The following is a 21,102-nucleotide window of genomic DNA, read 5'->3' on the forward strand; positions in this document are numbered from 1 at the left end:
TTTTGCCTGCTTAGATGATCGAGATGGGAAACCAGAGCAGTAACGTTGCCTCCCTCATGAGGAGATACGTTCATGTTGGCCAAGGAACAAATGCTGTAAACTTACTTACAAATGTATTATTTACACGTGCATAGTATTTATTATGATATTACTGTCATTGAAGATTAGAACTGTATTTGCATTGGTACACAAAGCGCTCTGGTTCCTGTGCACCCACCCAATGATGTACGCATGCAACCTACAAAGGTACCCAGACCTTACATAGTCATTCCAGTTCCTGGAAAGAAAGACAGAGTGACTGAACTTGAGATGGATATGATTAATAATGACACGCTCACGAAACTTGGGGTAACAAATTAATTGCAACGCCGGAGATCGGGTCGGCGAAGTGAACCCGAGAAGGGGTTGATGAAAGGTAAAAGTACACAAATAATGAGTACATACACACCTGGTCTAGTGTCAATAAGCTCAGAATCACATTCCAGAGAATGGGGGAAGCTTAGACAAACAACAATGAGAAGTTCCACATCAAGAGAAATGGAGAAAGCTGAAATTTTAAAGAGACAAGACTAGAGAATGAACGAACAGACAGCACCGACGAGCACGCCTCATCCAGTGATGAAAAGGTCAACCTTAAGTCCTGCAATACAATCAAGTGCTGGGATACTGGCAGAATCAATATGGACGTTCATAAACGCAGCCAAAAGGAGACAGGAAGACCAGGAAATACTTACCAGACTTCCTCCTACTCAAATGGTACAGATGAAAATGCCAGGAGCATTGATGGAGATACCTGATGATCTTCCAGCAAGAAGAAGCTATACAGATGTGTTTAAGGATGTGGTTATAGCAAACTACAGGAAAACCTTAAGAATTAGAAGGTGCACACAAGAAGACCATAACAAATTGAACAATTACTTGGGCAGAACAGCACACTTGGCAAACAACATATGGTACCAACACATGAAGGAAGTTGGAAGATGGACTTCAGAGGAAGAATGCTTTGTGTGTGCACCCCTACCTTACAGCATGGGGGAGTCCAGAATCTTTTTAGCTGTTGAAGTAGATGTGCAGACAGCACACTGTCTGTCACATATAGCAATGTGCAAGACCAGAGGTCAGTTTATGGGGAGTGATGCTTTACTTAAAGGGGCAACTGAAGCGACTGATCCAGATGAAGAAGATTATGTACAAGACATAAAGACAAGAAACAATGGCAAAACAAAGAACATTGTGTTAAGGTATGGAAAGCCTGGAGTTAAAGGAGCGGAGATCAGAAGAGAAACGAACAAAAAACTGAACGTCAAAGGGAAATTGCCAGAAGAAGCTCCAAGATGGAAGAACAGAGGTCAAATGCAAATCTGCGGAACAGTGCTTTCACCAGACGGATGGGAGAAAGTAGTAGTGGTCTGCAGAGCATGGGTGATCATAGGACACTATAAGGAAACCATTGAAAATGCACGGATGGTATGCAAACCATTATGGCTGAGACTGGCAAGACTGTTCACATGGGTCGAAGAGCGAGGAAGACCCCTACAGATAGTGCCATTGGAGAGTTAGAAACTGTGCTTCAGAAACAATGATACAAGGAAAATGGTAAAAAATAAGAACTGTGGACGAATCTTCGATGCCACAGGAATGGTACATGGTACTGCAGTGATCATGGATCATTATTGGGCATGTGGATCCAAAGCATACATTAGGTGGCTGAAGAATTGGGGAGGTAGATGCACATTGGTAAATGTCCATGTTCCAGAGTTGGTGATCCCAAAAGGTGACCTGAATATCAACAGGTTCCCGAAAGCAGATGCTCATGTGAGGAAGAAGAGATCGGTGGAACTGATGAGCCGAATGAAGAGAGAGAATGACTTCTCTGCCAAATCAGAAGAAGCCTTTCATGCAATCCCATATGAACACAGGCTGTTCAGCTTGACCTCATCAGGGGTCACGACAATCCTGATGCAAATAGTTCAGATTGGAGCAAATACTAAATGGTTGCAGATAACCAGATGGGAGTTACTGCAGACCATCAACACAACCATAAAGGGATTCAATGCAATCAAGGAAGAGTTAAAAGCTATTTGACTAATGACTCTCCAGAACAGATATGTCCTAGACATGATCACAGCTATGGATGGAGGTTTTTGTGCAAACATTGGAGAATCATGTTGCACATTTGTACCATCTCACAATGACAAATGGTACCTTAACAGAAGCCATGGGTATGCTGACAAAACTACAGAATCAGATGATTGATGAAGTTGACAAAGTTGATGATGACAGCTGGTTTGGATCACTGTTTTCATGGGTTCCACAATGGATGGTGATGATATTGCTTGTATTCTGTGTTATCAAGATAATAATCTGTCAGTGCCAGAAAACTGCCAAAAAGGCCATAGGGATGAAAATCATGATCGACGTTGAGTCAGGATGGAAGCCCAAGGGCCTGACTGATGAAGAAATAAGAGACTTTGTGAAGGGCAGCATTTATGCACCAGAAGGAACAAGGTTTCGGTATCCAAAGAAACATAGAAAATATGTGGGAAAATGGATCTATTGCAATCCAAATGAAGAATGTCAACTAATGACATGGAATAAAGAGTAGCACGTAAGAACAGCAGGATGTTTAAAGGGAGTGATAAAAGATATGGACCCCAAAGGAACATTTCTGCAGACCTAGATGTCTATATCCAGAAGATGACAGAAAGGTGAATGCAAAGAAAGAAGTAGGAGTGGTCGATGAATCGCCCAGAGGGTGGAGTGAAGAGAAAGTGCCAGGCATCATCCGCACACCAGCCACCCCCTTCGAAGTGCCAGGAACGTTCACGCCATAATATGTGATGTATGGAGAACAGATAAACTAGCAGAGAGCCGCAGCTGGGCTCTGCCCACTGCCTATCGGAGTAACAGCACCTAGTCAAGTACCGACACCTAAGAAAACCTGTACATTAAGGTACCCACTGAGAAGACCATATCTACAGACAAGACAAAAGGACGTTTGTCAGAATTAAATACCTGAAGAAGCCAAGAAGATACTAAAGGAAGACGAATGGTGGCATCTTAAGAAATCAGACTGACGCACATATAGAAGATATAATGACCTGAGAATACTGACAGATGAAATACCATGGATAAGTGACATCTTGAGCCTAAGGTGAAACAGTTGATTTCAAGATGAAGAAACTTATGCCATATGCACGATGAAGACATTAAGCCAGTTTAAACGTATACAGATTCAAGAAACTGCAAGAGCAAAGAAATTGTGAAGCTTGCTTATACGTAGTTGTAAAATAGATTGCGGCAAGCGCCAACTATACACATATCTACCTCCAAAAGTACTTTATAAATGAGTGAAAATCCACTACGCACATGAGCAGAATTGAACAGAGGTTACTAAAGGTCACAAGAGGAGAGTTCTGCAGCAAACAAATCGAGAATTAAGACTGAGAGAAACCCAGATGAAGGTAACCATGCAAAGAAGCCATGGTCGTATCAGGCTGGAATAGGCCAGTAATGGATACAATTAAGAAGAAAAGGAACAAAGTATCCTGTTCAGCAAGGTCGAGATAAACCACAGATGGTAGAAGACTGGCAGAATTAAATCAAATGCATGAAGAAGAGGCTGATTTCAGTGTCTTAATCACGTGGCAAGGCAGGCAGAAAGGGATGAGACTTCCACACCTATGCATGGAGCCTTGCCATACCCATACTCAACTTTCTCAAACCAAGAAGCAGACTCAAGGCCACACTACAAAGCAGTAATTGACACACAACCACTGAGGTGATGGATGATTGTAAAATAATTGGAGGGAAGCAGGGGTGCAGACTTACTCCCTGCACCTGGCTAATTATTCTGCATGCTGCTAAGTATGTTGGGTGTCCTGACCCACGTTTGAGCTATCATGCTGCAACATTTGGTGCTGCGGGCTTAGAAAATCCAAGATGGCCAAAAAGCCCACATGTGCGCCAGAATCCAGGAGAACCACGCAGTTTGTGCGTACACCAAAATGGCTGCCTAACTTGCCACCCACCAGTGCGAGCATGATGGGCCAGGGTGCCATGAGTGGAATGGGTGCCAAAGGTAAAACAGCAGCGCCTGTTAGCTCAAAAACGCTTTAAAATTACCTTTGGTTTCTCTGAATGCCAGCTCAAAATGCCTACTTTCAAACATTGCAACACATCCAAAAATCTCACTGAACACCAGCGGACATCTGGCAGAATGAAGTATGTGTGCATACAAAATCTGGGAAGATGAAGAGCCCAAAACAATGTTCATAACAAAACTGGCTGAGCTATGCATGTCAGCAGCCTAACTAAAACTGGATTAAAACCACCAAAATCGAAATGTTTAAATTAACGGAGTGACCTACTTTTGAGTGTCACATAGTTTGTAACTGTTAAGATGTCATAGTTTTGAACTTAGAATCAGTATTCTAGCTGCATATGTAAAAATTGTATTGACTTAAACTGGGGAACAAAAAGTGACATTTTAGCTGAAACCTGGCTTAATGAAACTGAATTCTGCCTGACATCTACCCCCACAGGAGTTAAAACCTGCTCAGCCACTCTTCCCCTTGCCAAAAGGAGTTGTCACCTCTCTGATTAGATTAGGGGTGGAGCAGCTGGGGACTACATGGAGGTGAACAAAGGCCTGTCCTGGACTCAGGCAAATGGTATATTGGGGGCGTCGTAAACGTGGCTTCCTCTTGGGAGAAGAAGTGCCTCTGGGAGCCACCCGAGCTGTAGGCGGGGACAGGCAGAAGCTTCCCCCATGTGCTTTGGAACCTAAACCACACCCATTTGGGCCAGAGCATAATTTTAAAAAGATTGATAACTCATAGTGTGGACTTGTCAGAATTCTATAAGTAATATCATTATTTTTGTGATTTTTCTGTGAACATTTTGAGATGCGTTAGGACCCTGTGATGTATGCTGGGGGGTTGCTAGCGGAAAATAGGGTCTCACTCCAAATGTCTGCATGTTAAAAATCTGACACTTCATCAATTCATGTCCATACTCCTTGCGCACATGTGTGTAAATTTGGGTAAATGTCTGATATTGCAAAACCAGTTAAAAAGCGCAAAATGTTGTCATTTTTGAATGCAAGCCCCCAGGAAGATCAGAGGCGGGCAAGCACGGACCATAAGGAATATATAATGTGCACATGTAATTTCAACAAATTGTATATCTGGGAAGGATGTATTTGAATCAAATATAGATTTGTGGGCAAACTGACCAGGGGAGGATCCTCTGACCCATAAAACCTACAACATCTCTGACTCACATTTCCTTCCCCCAATCATGGGAGAGGGGAGAATTGGGCCAATGACAAGTAGAGAGGGGCAGGCTTAGCTAGGCCCAGGCACACACCCATTTTCAAAACACATAAAAAGAGACTGCTGGGACAGGTCGAGACAGTCAAATCCAGTTGCTGCGAAGCGTTTTGCCGGACCACACAACATCCAGAAGATACCAGTTCCAGACTGACTCCAGCTACATACTCCAGAACCTAGAACTTATACTTTAGAACCAAAATCAGAGGCCTAAAACCACAAGCTGAGTTCTCTGCAGCAGGCCTCAAATCATTGCAAGCTACTCACAGCCGGGCGAGCTGCTTGAATCCCTTGCCAAGAACTTTTGCTAGGACCAGTGCAGACATCCAGGAGCCGCGCAGAGACCGCTGTATCCGGACAGACCAGACCAGTGCCAGACCAGCAGAGCAGAGACCTTCCGTGGCGAGACCGGAACCGAAGTCCAAAACCTGACAGATCCGTGGCACGACCCAGACCTTCCAAATATATTGTGAGTACAGCTAGGACGGGGCAAAACCAAATCTCTTAGTTTAAAGTAATATAATTCAATCTATTTAACCTAAGTAGAACTGCCTCCTAACTGTCACCTGTCATTTGTAAAGCTGCACCACTGTCATTTGTCAATTCTGCAGCTGCAAAGCTGTCACCTGTCATTTTGAGTTTACTTTAAATCCGAAAAACAACCTTTACAAAATCGTTCATATCTCTGGAACCGTTTGGTCTACGAACTTGGATCAACTTTCCTCCGAAAGCTTAGAATCTAAGCTTTTCAACAAGCCTAGAACCGACTTCCTACTCCTTATACTTTTTCCGCAATCACGATTCACGCACTCGCAAATTTTACCGTGATTTGCGATTTGGTTAAAAATCCAGCCACGTGTAACCATCAGCAGTCATTTCTTTCCTTGCTAAAAATTTGTTTGCCTCTTAATCACCATCTCTGAATCAATGCTAAAGTGAGACTGAACTCATCCCAAGTATCTCTCACTCACCCTGAACCTCCTAAAGGGAATTAAAAGCATTTTCAGCATATTTCTCACTTCATTGCCACCACATTCAAAGCACTTGAGCCTGTGTTTTAAAACTCATACCGGTTTTCTCTAAGCTTGCTGGGGGTGGAAATGAATTTCGTATTGTATTTGATTGCATTCCTGAGAACTGTGTGCTCCTCTTTCCATCTACTTCCATGTCTTACATTGCATAGGGGAGGGGGGTGAATTGCCAGAGAAAAAGTGATTATATTATCTTTTGCTTAAATCATCTCAAGTATTTCTGTACTGCCTTTTATTCCTCATTGCTTTTCCCTTGAAATCATAAAAGTATTTTTGCTACTTGATCCATCCTATACTAACTCTTCATTGATTATAAAGAAGTGTGCTAGTGTCAGATTACCCAATGTTGATTAACATTATATTTATAAGGGCGATATCGATTATTAATTTATGATAAAAGCGTGGTATCTATATTTTGTCTTATTTCTCAAATAAACCTTTTAAACTTGCAAAACAGAACTACTTCTTGGCTCAGTGGGGTCAGGGGGATTCTAAGAGAGGGGTGTTATATAGGGGTAGTCATCCAGAACTCATGAACTGGACATAGATATATCAATAAGGGTTTCCATTCAGTATCCCAGACTAGGCATTGACTTAGCTGTAGTGGTGAATTGAATCTTCTTACAAGTACAAGTGGAAAAGTATGTGTGCAATCGATGCCAACCCAATTATAGTGGACCATGTAATCTAGGGTCCTATAGAGAGTAGAGCCAATGGCACGTCGTACTTTTAGTGACGTCTGCAGTGGACAGTTTGAAGGAAGGGCTTAGTTGCCCCACCTGACATTGATTATCCAATCCACTCTCCCTGTTACCATATACAGATATAGTAATCAATGTTAAAGTTACCTTCCTATAACGAATCAAGTTGCATGTTAGGTTTTTAAGATTACACGTCAATGATGACGATTATTTGGTACAAAGGTGTGTTTTTTCTGAAATTAAGTGGAGTTTGAGCGAGAATCAAGATCGAGCGGTTGCTGATGTTCATTGAACTCCCCGTTTTTTGTACTCGTCATTAAACTGACTCCCTTTGCCAAACTATTGAGTTGTCATTATTATTTGGTGCAAGTGTACGAATCTGCATCCCCATCTATCTCGAGGGTGCTGCTGCTCATCTTAAAGTGCTGTTTGGAGACCCCCCAGTCTTGTGGGCTGGCTGGGGTCCATCCAGGTCACGGCTGCTCTAAATGCCCAGCCATCAAATTGTGTCCTCAGGCCAAATCTTCAGAGCGGGAAGAATCAACCCAAAACCCAGAGGGTGGTCTAGCGGCCAACTTTAAAAAGGTAGTAGACGCTTCAATGGATTTGACCATTTGGGAGTCAGTCTATGACATTGGGAACCTAGTCCAGCGGAAGCCTGTCCTGTTGGAGGTCCAGCTGACCCTGACTCTGCTGATGTAGGAAGTCTGTCCAAGCCCTTTCTTTGCTCTACAGAGGAGGCGACCACTGGTATTATGATCTGAAGGATTGTGTTGCCTTTAAGGGGATGGTGGGAGTGATATCCACCACAAGAGATGGTGCGAGTTTACCAAACCCCCTTCCCTCTATTCCCGTCTATAAACTAACTGGGAATCCAAATCTTTTTAGACTGATGACTTATTTGGTAAATTAAGGCAGGCTTTGTAGACGAAATTAAATCGGGTGGGCCTTCGTTTGTGGCAGATGTTACTCTGGGCAATGCTTCAACTTTGGATACCTCACTGCGAGACATGTGTTCCTCTTCCCGCCTGGAACTGGAAGAGGTTCTTGAGTGGCAGGCAGAGCCCCTCTGTAAGAAGGCCAAGAAAAGGGGCAACCCAAATGATAACGGTCCTGGGACCAGCAGCGATATGGATCAAGATAATGGCCAGATTTCTGAAACTGACAATATAGTGCATCCCAAATGAATGAGGTGGAAGCCCTCCCTTAGTAGAGAGGTATATGTGCACAAGAATCTGAGGGAACCCCTGGTTAAGGAAGTTGGGACTTCAGCTTTAAGCATCCTTCTAAGGACAGTTTTATTGTATAAATTTGCCAATACCCCTGAGATTGTAACGTTCTAGCATGCGTCTCCCAGCCACAGTGTCCAAAAGGCATGTTTAGATCTTATTAGGTACTCTGGGATAAATTGCTGGCTATAGCAGGCCATTGCATTTTGCCTTCTAGGCAATGTACATTCTGTTGTTTCTACAGGAAGACCTAGAAGCAGTCTGTTGAAAAAAGATCTTAAATTACGAGGTGTGGTAAGTTTGGCAGCAATTCCTGCAGCTGAGGGCCCTACTACTCTAGAATATCTTGCTCTTCTGTTCTGATCTCCTGAAGACCCTCAAGGTGCTTCCACCTCTGGACCATTAGGAATAAGTGTCAACCCCTGCTTGAGGATCCTGCGCTTGGAAGTCTTTGGAAGTGTCCTGGGGCCACCCTGTGGATGGACCTCTCCCTCTTGGCCCTCTTCACTGCACTGGTCTCCATCTTGAGTTCGGACTTGGCACTCTGCAGTTTCTCCATTGTGAGACAAGAACCACTGCCCTGCAGCTGCTGCTCTCCAGAATGAAGATGGGGATTGCATTTGAAGGAACGCCCCTGTACGCTCATGCCAGAAAAAATACAACCTGCTAGGAAAAAAAGGCATAGAGATATCTTACAAGGATAACAAGTTTTAATCACACAAAACTAGGTAAGCCAGCAAAGAACTCTTCTGTATAAGATGTTCTGCCCATAATTAGTACAAGCAGAAGGTTATAATGCAGCCCATAGTCATTACTACATCATACATGCAGTAGATTCCCACGTGGCTGGTTGGTGAGACCCTATGCATGGGCCTGCTTCATAGGGGATGCCAGGCTGCGATTGGCCCATGTCCTGTTTGTCCGTCTTCCATCACATGGGGTCAGCTGGTCTCATCTCTCTTGGGAGTCTTGCACAGGGGCAGGATCACGACCATGCTGACCCACACATTATTTGCTCAGTTTATATCGCACTCTCCGCACCCAAGGCTTCCACCCTCGCTTTGGACTATAATTTATTCCTCCCTGTACCTCGTATACCAAGTGTGTTTATCATGGAATAGGGTGAAATAGCCATGTTCTTTCAGATCTTTTATGACCACTGGTTTTATGGTTGGTGGTCTGAGGTCGCCTACCATTGTGGAATTCAGGGGTCTTGGACTGGGTCAGTTATGAGTGTCAAAACTCCTAGTGGGCTGGTGTGGGGGTTGGAGGTCTGCCTTTGGCCTGGCTGTGATGAATGTGCACAGTGAGGTGTCTGGTGCGGCCTTGCAGCGTGCATTCCTTTTTGGGATAGCAAGCATTCGCAACAGTTTAAGGAACAAAGGGAAGTTTCTGTGGGAATTAGCAGCGCGTGTCCTTCTACGATCGGCGCTTGGGCCTGTTCAGGTTTCTTCATCGAGCCTGTGTTTACCACGCGGCCATGCAGGACTGAATGCATCTACTATAGCTACAAAAATGGTGTCTCTTTATATGCGCACACTAAGTCTATACATTTGTATTTCATGAAATATTGTGTTTCTGCAGGGTTTCTTCGCACATATATCTATGGGACACACCTTACTCTAAAGCAATTAGGGGAGTGGCAAAGGTCAATTTCCTTCCAAACATTCCCCCCTTTTGTTACTTCTACAGTAATGAATTCCTCAGCATATTTGTGTTCATTTTCTCTTTTTACTGCAGCCTCGTATGGTTGTGTTCCCTTTATTGGCATCCATGCCCTGCATTCATCCCGCAGGCTTTCTCTTGCTTGCGCATATTCCTAGGGAGTGCACGTCATGTAGATACATCCCCCATCCCCAGTTAAATCTACCCAAACTTCTTTACATTTTTCAGGGTCAGGGGGAGGAACATTGATCGTGTAGTACAGTCTACCTCATTTCCATCCCCATAGGGTATGGGGACCATGCTGGGCATAGGGTGGTAAGCTTGTATTTCTTTTGTATTATGAGGTACTTTTGAAACGTCAATTGAAAACATCATCATTGCGCTACTAGGCACTGCTTTTGCACAACAGTGGAGTCCCATTTGGCATGTGCAGAAAAGAACCGGGATGAAGAATGACAGGAACCAGCATCTTCACAAGGGCTTCTAGCCAGGATGGTGCCCAGTAAAAAGTGATATTGAACCAATATTTTCTTTTTTTTTTTAATTTCTTTTTTTATTATTGTATTTGGTTACTAGAACTTTTTACAAAAACATCTTTCCACTTCATTTACACAGTATAAAAAGTTAACTCATTCAATAAAAACTCTTCACAGTCAAACTTTCTCCTTTAAAGAAGAAAAGAAAAAAAGAGAAAGGAAAGTGTATAGAAAAAAAGAGAAATTGCATATAAAGAAACCTATTGAACATAAAAACTCGATCTAACAAGAGAATAAAGTATAACTCCTAGTTACTCTATACATAAGTGAAATCCCGTCCAGTCATAATTTCACACTTCTTCAATACCTGAACTACAGCTATAGTTAATGTTTCATAGCCTGAAATCAACCTGTACAGAAAACCCTCCAACCCCATTCCAAACTTAGCGAAGAGCATTGATATTGTGGGCCATGTACCTTCACAATCTAACAGAACGTGCTTAAGAGTTTGTTTTCCTGGATCTAGGCAAACCCTACACAGATTCAGTGCCTTATGCCCCTGACCCTTCTGTGCAGGATCACTCCAGTAAGGACTACATTTAGTCTTATACGCATGAAATCAGACCGAACTTTCCACTTCGGAAACTTCTCCAATTATCTTGGGAGTGTCCCTAACTTGTCTGCTTGCATAAAAGTTATGGAGAGAACAGGAGCACATCGACTGAATAGTGTCGATCCAGTCCTTTGTCTCCAGATCCCTTTTTACCTTCAAAGGACTCTGGACCAACATCTTGATGGTTGTTTCCACTCCTGCAATGGCACTTTTCGATCTTTTTTCCAACTCTCCCAACATCTTAGATTTCCCCGCAGAAAGGTGGCTTCTAATGTTGCCATATAAGGACTGGTCCTGGCTTGTAATAATGAGCCGGTATAGGGATATCATTTTCCATTCAGCCTGAGTTCTTAGAGACTTTAGGCCTAGTTCAAATCTTACTCCTGCTATTGGAATGAACCAATATCCTCCTTGGATACCTGCTTCTTTTTTCATGCACACCCCCCAAGTAGTGCACTGCCGCTACTGTCTGGGCCACAATCCGTTTGCTGCATCTTCGGGAGGTACGAATGTGCAACATGAATACCCAATCTTTTTGCAAACGCCTCCTTCTATTGCTGTCCGCATATCCAGGACGTATCTGTTCTGCATCATCATCCGCCTTAGGGCACGTAGCTCAACCTTTATGGCATTGAAACCTTGCTTTGTGTCGTTTGCCAACTGGACCAGTTCCCATCGTACGATCTGCAGCCATTCTCATTAGTTATTGCCTACACGCCTGGTAACAAGCGAAAAAAGTTTCAGCAGAGTTGAACAACTTTTTTCTTCGGGTATCTCCTAAACCAGTGCTGTTGAGTCTTTTGCTAGTGTGATGTTCTCTTCTTCCTCTGTAGCTTATCACAATTGGCTTCTGCTGGGTAAGACATGAAATTCTGGCGGTGGCATTGGGTTCTGTTCTTCGACTGCTGGGGAAACTGTTGGTGTTGTCAGATATTGGCCCCCCGCTCCTTTCAAATGTTCTCCTTGGACTACCAGTAGTGCTGAGTGTAGCGTGGCCAGCGCACACTTGCCTCTCCGTGATGTTGGGAGGTGAAAGTATGCTTGTTGGACACGCACCCAGTAATAGTCCATCACGGCCGCTGTGCCCCTTTTCAAGTCTGGAATCAACAATGTCCTGTTGCAACGCTCGTTGGAGCCGACAAAGACAGTCCCTTCGCTGTGGAAGCACAGCTCATAGTTCTCCTCTCGGGAAACTTTCACTGGCTTCTCCATTGCTGCAATCCATGTCAGTTTTGTGATGTGCTCTGTCCATATTTGTGCACATGTTCTTCCCACGAACGCAACTATTCTCTCTTCGTATCCCAGGAGGCCTTCGGCGTGGCAACTGTATGTAGTTCCCTGCCGCTTGTTTATATATTTTGCTCTGTCAATCGCTAAATATGGCTGTTGTTAGCAATTGATGTTCTTCAGGTTGTTGTTGCATCGCAGGGCGTCTGGAACGACAAGCTCTAGTCGCATGGTTTGTGCCTGGAAGGTGCCTTTTAATGTACATTGCACAATATGAACCAGGCATTGTGCCTCTATAATTGGAACGTCCTCTGGTACTAAAACCTTAGGTGCCCTGATGCGTGCGATTATCAACAAGCATATGTAGCAGCTGCCATTTGTCCTTCATCTTCCTAACGCACTGATATCAGTATACCAGCTATTTCAGTGCTTGGGATGTCTAATATCTTCAATAGCATCCAGGCATAGGCCATGGTATGCAACGTACTTTGGCTTATGTGCTTGCTTTCTCATTCTATCATGGCACAATCTCTTTGTTACTATTCTACTGCTAACATGGTTGCTATTACTAATATTTGCACTACAAAAGAGATTTTTAACTGGGAAATATTTAAAAAAAAAAATCTTTTTATTGATTTACCAAAGAAACAGAAAAGCAAAACCAAAAACAGCCACGGTCAGCATGTCGAGCATCAATCGATGATGTAATTGGGTCACAATACACAGATGTATTACATTGTATCATACAGGCATTAAAGGTGGTGTGGAGCCTTTCGTACGGGGGACCAAGGCCAACGGGGGTGCCAAGTCTCCGGACTCGCTTCCAAGGGCACCCCACCACCTGCCCCCCAGCTCTTCCCTTTATTGGCTGGCTATGTGTTGTCAGTCCATCTCCCTCAAACCTTGAGGTGCTTCCCAGGGCAACACCTGGCGTTATATATACACGCTTTCCAAGGAGGCCCAGCGGTCCATTTCGTTCATGCATTGATTAAGGCATAGCCCTTCTGAGGATCTCCACGTGGAGGCTATAAGTCTTTTTCCAAGTCCCAGTGCCACCGCAATAAATGCTTTCTCTCACTTGGTATAGTCCGCTTCCCCCGCATATCCTGAGAATCACCAGCTTTGGATCCTGTGGGACTGGAGACTCCATGACTCTGATGATCATGCAGATGCACTGGCTCCAGAAGCCTTGAGCCTTGACTTAACAACATCCATTCCCAGAGCGTGTGGTAAAAGGCTCCCTTGGCTCTTTTGCAGCGTAGACCGGTACCGTTGTCCACCACCCCCCATTTCATCATTGAGGTTCTGGAGTAATGGGCCTGGTGCAATATCTTGTACTGTATCAGGCAGAGTTTGGAGTTTATACCGATCTCCCTGGGGAACATTAACGCCTCCACCCATTCCTAATGCTCTAGCTGGCCTAGCGCCCTCTCCCATTTCTCACGGAGCTCGGAGAGTTCCTAGGTCCCAAAGGCAGTTATCAACTGGTAAAGTGTTGACGTGACCTTTGCTGGGATCTCGCCCTGGAGCATATTTGTTTCTAGGAGGGAGCATTTTGGGATATCTGACAGGACTGGAAATTGGGCCCAATGGCGTGTGCTAGTTGTATGTATCTGTATTGCTCACTGTGCATATCTGTCCTGTATGTCAGTGAATGTTGCTAGATGCCCCTCTTGCACCACATCCTCATGGGTCCGTATCCCTGATTCCTCCCACTTGAAGTGCCCCATTTTCAGAACCTCTGGGATGTGCACATTGTTCCACAGGGGCTCTGCCAGTGTCTGTCTCCCACCCTAGCCCATGTGATGGGTAGCCTCTGCCCAGAGTTTACGAGTCTGTCGTATCATTTCAGACACCTCCTTCATGTCTGCTTCCGTCCCATATAACACTTGGAGGGGTGTAATTGCCCCCATGTTTCTGATATTCCTCCTCCTATGTGTGGGAGCCATGAATCCTTGTGCAGCCAGTCATTAACCACTCCCAGCTGCGTAGCCTAGTACTCGGTCTGGAGGCACAGTAGACCTATTCCCCCCCCCATCCCCCTCCCAGACAGAGCGTTGTAGGGTTTTAAGCGCTTTGCAGGGCTGTTCTTCCCCCGACCCCCAGAGTAATCTCCTAAGCACGGCCTCTATAGATGCAAAGGTCGTATACGCAATATGGAGGGGGGCATTATGGAGGACATCTAAGAATCTGGGAAGAGCGAGCATCTTAAAGAGCGCTGCTCTGACCATTAAGGTCAGTGGAAGGGATTGCCAGTGGTTAACGTCTACTTCAAATCTATCTACTACCGGTTGCAAATTAAGATGAACATAGTCATCCGAGTTGGGGCTTACTTTGATCCCCAAGTATACAAAGTACCGTGTGGAGATAAAGTACAGGCAATGACGCAGTATCGCCACTCTACCCCCCAGCCCCCTCCACCCCCCGATATTCGAGACACTAACTGGGATATTGCTCCAAGTGGATTTATTTTAACAGGATTTCAATGATTGAGATTCATTGAGTCTTGCGCCATTCGCAAGAAGTAGCTGGTTGACTGTTTTATTGATACTACCAATTGTGCTTACAATTACGTGTTTAAGGAAATTAAATGCGTAAATATAAGCACATTTGGCTCATGTTATATGCACAATTAGGTTGCAAATCAAACACGCAATTCATAACTCCAGCTTCAAAATATCGGAGGATTGAGCGTACGAACTGAAGGTTTTTTTTGGCTGATGAGCAGAAAAAGATAGAAATCATTTTCCAAAAGACTAATACAAAGGATGTGGAGGCTGATATCCAATAGAAATCAGAACTATATTTTATAACCTTTTATTGTTACTAAAGGTGCTAAGTCTGACTATGGACAAGTATTACTTTAGTGCGACATTACTTCGAGCCTCTGCTGATTTGTATGGATGGCAGAACTATATCATTGTTCTCATCTTAGGTTATAGGCAAAAGAGAGGATTAGCATGCTTAGAATTATGTGCACCTGAGTACTGACTCAATGAAAATTGGTTAGGAAATATGTTTACATCCTTTTGTGTGCGCAAAAATGAGAAGACATTTGAATGCAATGTAGGAGAGTACTACAGTGCCCTGATCCTAAAGGGATGCATTGTGTTTGAATTGAGATATTCTTTGTTGGACTCTGGCTGATGTTCATGTAAATGATAAACAATGTTCCGATGCACTCAAAATCACTGGATGTAGCTTTATGTTGCATCCGGTGGCGTCGAGCAAGGTCCGATGCTCCAGAGACCTCAGGCCTCCTGTCTTGTAGTCTATGGTAGTCAGGGAATTTGTGTATGAAGCTAGATAAATATAAGACATAAACATTCCAGAGGCTATGTACAGGTAGCATCTGGGAGGAATCAGAGGAGTGCTGTTCAAGATTATCCCCGAGTACTGGCGAGGCGGTGCCGAGCACCTAAGCAAGCTTGATGGATTTCTCAATTCTGATGAATGGGGAAGGGAGGGGCTGCTACTGTCTCTTTTTTTTGTCTTGGATGTTTGCAGCTCTAAATTGGATTTTTGATGGTAGAGGCTCCAAAAGCTTCTCCTTTTTGCTTTTTAAGAAGACAATCATTTTTCATTAAGCTGTATATGGAAGCCTCACGCCCTAAATACAGTAGCTCAAACCGACCGAACCATCCCATTTGAATTTGGCTTATTGCGTCGTGGTCAATCCAAATGACACCAGATCTCTTTTAAGACTCTTGTTATAGCCATTATAGACTGTGATGGTTTTCCTAGGTGGCTGAGCATGTGACTTAATTGTGGGGCATCTATGTAAATTGTCGTATATTGTCTTACAGTATATCGTGCATGTTTCAATAAGGCATGGGTTAGTATGCTGTTTAACAGTAGTCCCTCTATACATGTAATGACATTAGTAAATCTTTTCTGTGTGGATGAGGGCGGATTGCTAGCCCACTGTTTACTCTCTTTGATGTGCAGTGACAGGTATTTGCTTTTCTCTATTTATTTCTACGTAACACCTACTGGGAGGGTCCATCACGCTCCTTGTGGGGTGGAAGAAAGGTTCTGGCTGTAGAGGTGTTAAAAATCAGATCCCCCCCCCCCCACCGCTCCTCTGCCCACTAAAGTCTAGTGCTTTCTTATGAAAGCACTTTAAGCAGCTTCCATATGTGTACTTTTTGTAAGTGTGATTATAGCAATACAGTTGTAAACAATTTTCTTTTAAAAAGGCACCATTTCTTATGCCTCTAATGACCATGGGTGCCTAACGCCATAAATACCCAAATGTTGACCTTGGCTCCCTTCCCTTATTGGCACTGACCCGCTCCCTCAGACGGCAAGCACCACAGTGGAATACACTTCAGGCTGCTCCTGCTAAAGTGCTGTTACATTTGCCCTTTTTCCTCCAGGATTTCAGGATATTTAAAAAGTCCTACAATCGTTATTCCTCTTGTAAAACCACCACTGCGATTTGACGGTCTTTCAATCTTGACCCTGCCGATTAAGACCTCATCAATGCCAAACATGGGCCCTTTTAAATCTTACGCACATTTTGGGACATTTGGTAATTGAAAAGTATTCTCTAGCCATGTTCAACTGTGGTCAAATATATTTTTACCATGTTCATGTTCATCAAAGTTTAACCACGGATATCTGTGTGAAGGAATAATTGTAACCCCAACAGCTGAATTCTGCTTTTGGACCCTGTAGTAGAAGTCATTAAAAGCTAGCTAAATCCTTAGTTTTTTAATTGTGGAGCTCTACATAGAAAGCGCCTATTGGCATGAGGTTTGTTGCCGCCTTTCTATAATTTCAACAGCCAGGCGATTTTTGTTCGTCTTTTGAATATTGCTTTCCTTCAAATACATTGTTTATTTCTTAGAATATTAAGACTAGTCCTGGCTCAATTGTTTTTATTTAGCCTTCTGAGCCTTCTGACTGTTCATTCGTGCCATTTTTTAAAACGGCATTTTGAGCATTGTGAAAAGAGAATGGTCTACTTGCATGGTCTCATAGGTTGACTGCATAAGGTGAAAAATGTTTCAAAGCACTTGAGGGTCCTGCTACTGGGGTATTATTTATAAACGTGTTTCTGATGCCATCAATTACATTTGTAACTTTACTTTTTATGAACAGCTGTGCGTCCCTATTCTGAGCCAGAATATACAGATGACACCATGACGGTCTATCAGGTGCCACTATTCTGTAAGTATCATTAATTATATGTGAATGTACATTTAATTATTTCTAGTTTTTCTAATCCATGCAGCAGGATGATGTTTATGAGTAGCATATGATCTAATTGAATCAACAATCTGTATTTATGGTCGATTTAATCAATTGTTAAGTTTCTGTGTGTGCTATCCAAGTTTTATATAGGGGCACAACTCCATTAATCTAAACTATTCACTTTTTGTGGCTTGCTTAGTTTTTATGGCTGTTAGCTTTAATGCTATCGCTGAATCGCGTTGTACACACTACCAAGATGATTAATATAATTAATTTCCTTTTAATTAACAATTGATTTTTCCAAGATTTGATGAATTTACTCAATTGCACATTGTGTAAATTCTCATGCAAATCATTTGCTTGGTTTCTGAGTTCCCGCCTACCAATATGGCATCCAATTACACATAGAGTAGACGTTCCTTTCCTGGTCTAATTGTGCTCAGGGAAGTTGGGTTCAATTAAATTCTTATAGCCAATAGTTACTTTAGAGAGACCAGAATACGGTGCCAGATTCTAGCCTCCAAACAAGTGGCCCATTGCTCAAGGTCACAATATGAGCATTCCAATGCGTATGAAATACTTGGGACTAGCTTTTGACGGTGAAGGGTAATTATACCAATCAAACTGTGTAACCTAGGTAGCAATAATTGTGAACTCCCGAATGGTGTCACAATGCAATGGGATCATTTCTTGGGATGTTAAGGGTTGCACGTAGGGCATTATTTTGGTTCTCCTGCAGTCTCTTGAGGTTCTGTTTAGATGTTCCAGCGAAGAGGATTTTGCAGTAGTCAAGTCTCGTTCCGATGGTTGCTCTGGCGATAGTGAGGCAACTGGTGGGTGTGAGGAAATGTCTGGCTGCATTGATGATCTTGGCTGTGTATGCGGCAGAGGAGGCAAAGAGTGTTTACTTGTCTCGTGAGGGTGAGCTCACCAGACCAGTACCAAATACAGGGAACAGGGTTCATTGAAATGTGGACTCCAAAATCAGACATTCATGCAAACCTCCTAAAAGGTGCTCGAATATTTGCTCAAAGCCACTCCTATACACACGCTGGGTATTGCATGTTAAATAGATTCAAAACCGTTCATACACATTGGAGTACAACTTTTAACTTTTTTGCAAGTAATAATGCTGCCGGCAAACTGCGTAATGACAAAGTATCCCGACAAAATGTAAACGTTTGTGCAAGGTCACGGGCAGACCAAGAGAACGAGGAGAGCACCCATGATAAACGAATATGCCCACTCCTACTAATGTCTGTACATTTCAGCTTACCGGGCTGCATCCATGAGGCTAGATTATAAGTTTGAAAAAATTGGAACAACGTTTCCTTGCAATGGTCTGCCCCACAATAGACCACAAAATACCGCTTTCGCCACTTCTGCACAGCGCTCTGCGCTATAATGCAGCTTTTGAAATCTTACAGGACAATGCGATATGGCTCCTCATTCGAATGTATAAACCCTGCCAACAGACTGCCAAAGTCTCTGGTCCGCTAGCCACAAAAGACCACTTTCACCACTTTGCCATTTGTTTTTTGCAGTCAACATTGTGGGTGCATGACAAAAGAAGGATTGTTTACGGGTCCTTTCTTTGCAGACTAGTTGTGATTCAAGCCGGTTGGTCGATTTGCTGCACTAGAAATGTGTGCCTCAAGATATGTGGAGCTTAGCTGCCAGGTACGCTGATGTGCTACTTGCGACTGCTTTTCAGATGATTAAAGCAGTCTTGAACTGTATCCTGGCCTGGAGAGACAGTCAATGTGGTTTGCATAGGACAGGTGTGAATCGGTAACATTTCCACACACCCATAATAAGACGTGCTGCAGTGTGGTGGACTGCTTTTAGGGGGAGCCAAGTGAGCGGCTTGGAGCCCTGTCAGGGGAGCATATCCCCCATCAATACTCAAGCCCACAAGTGTCTGCATTTCGGTCTGGAAGTTCAGTGGTGGGATGAAGGGTTTGATTTTGCAAAGGTTGGAGATTTGGATCAGGCTGTTTGGGTCTTCTTGGATATGTATTTCTGGAAGGCTAGGCTGCTGTTGATGTTGAAGTTTAAGGATTTCGCTGAATCTGAGAGTTGCAGATTAAATGCTTCTAGGTGCATGTCATTGAGCCATTGTTGGACAAGTTGTTGTTTAGTGAGGGTGGACAGATGAGGACGAATTCGGTCTTGGCTGGTTAAGATTGAGGTAGGCAGTCGACATCCAGGACCGGAGGATGGCTATGTGTCGTGGAGACTGCTGATGTCCTGTGGGCTTTTTATTCTCATGTAGAATAGAGTATCATCCGCGTATTGGTGGATGGCTCTTTTGGGGTCTTTTAGGAGTGTACCCAGAGGCTCAATGTAAAGGTTAAAAAGGATTGGTGAATGGATGGATCTTGGGCTGGGGGTCTCCACAGGAGACTAGGTATTGCCTACCACTTGGATGGTGGGCGTTTCGATGCTACACTTGGGGCAGAACCCAGACTACTTTTCCAAAGTTTTTACCAATAAACGGGAGGTTTGCAATGGGCTGATAGTTCGCAGGTCGTATGGGGTCTAAGATTGTTTCTTTCAAAAGAGGCCATATGTGACGAGTCTTGAGGGTGTCTGGGAATGACCCTTATGTGGGGGAGGCATTCATGATGCTGAATAGTGCATTGAGCGCCATGCCCATCATTTGTTTAGGAGGCCGGGATAATATCAGAGTAGGAAGTAGGTTTGAGAGAGGAGATTTAGAAGGTCTAGGGGAAAGAGCCGAGAGAATTCAGCCCAGATGGGCAGTGTGTATTCTGGAGTGCAGGGGGGGCTAATTCTGTGGGAGGTTCATTCGATGATCTGTCAAAGTGTCTATTTTTTCATTAGAATAGTTGTTGATTTGATGCCTTTTTCCTGAGTTTCTTGCACCTCTGGGTCGGGTGAAAGGGTTGTTGGTACAATGCTTTACTACTTCAAAGAGGGATTTGCTCCTGTTGGAGTCTCTCATAATAGTGCTGGAGTAGTAAGCAGCTTTTGCCTTGGTAATCCTAATCCTATAGTTCGTGCAGAGAGATCCGAGGTTGGTGAAATCTCCAGGTTTCATTTTTTGCGCTATAGATGCTTTACGGCTGAGCGTTTCTTTGAGGCAAACTCTTTGTACCAAGGGACAAATTGTTTCATCCTAGCCCGGATGGTATGAGTGTCCACCATATTCAGAGCTGAGATGTTGAATAATTCTAGGAGAACCAAGGCGTCCCCGTGGGTCGGGAAGTCTTGGAAGTTTGCTTCTAGCTCATTGACCGGAAAGGATTTGATTGAGCGAGATTGAAACATGTCGTGCTGGGTCTGGTTGCAATAACAAAGGAATAGATGCAAAGCATGTTGATTGACCTCTTTTGAACAATAATATATTTTTGTATCATTGATTTATTTGTGGTGTATATAGAGTTTGTTGTTTGAATTCGACAATACAGTTGTATTTTCAAACGTGAGAAGGGGGTTCTTTTATGGTATTTCATCAGAGGTGTATTTTAAAAGGTAAAATAACCTAATCACAGGAACATATGTTTATGGTTACTTATTTCAATCTCAAACATGTCTTCACTTACATGGTCTCATTCGGTAGTGCATGCAACATTTCTCTGGGTTTGTTTTCTCTGAAGCACTC

General features: G+C 43.6%; 1 protein-coding gene across 1 annotated transcript in view; it reads left to right on the plus strand.

Moving 5' to 3' along the window:
- Positions 1-21,102, plus strand: part of ELAC2 (elaC ribonuclease Z 2) — a 972,577-nt gene that overhangs the window by 144,587 nt on the left and 806,888 nt on the right. Inside the window, exon 6 of the mRNA XM_069654514.1 lies at positions 17,382-17,450. Coding sequence (XP_069510615.1) covers positions 17,382-17,450 — 69 coding nt within the window. The remainder of the gene's footprint in view (positions 1-17,381; positions 17,451-21,102) is intronic.

Source organism: Ambystoma mexicanum, chromosome 3q, assembly GCF_040938575.1.
Source record: "Ambystoma mexicanum isolate Mex_15411 chromosome 3q, UKY_AmexF1_1, whole genome shotgun sequence".
Lineage (NCBI taxonomy): Eukaryota > Metazoa > Chordata > Amphibia > Caudata > Ambystomatidae > Ambystoma > Ambystoma mexicanum.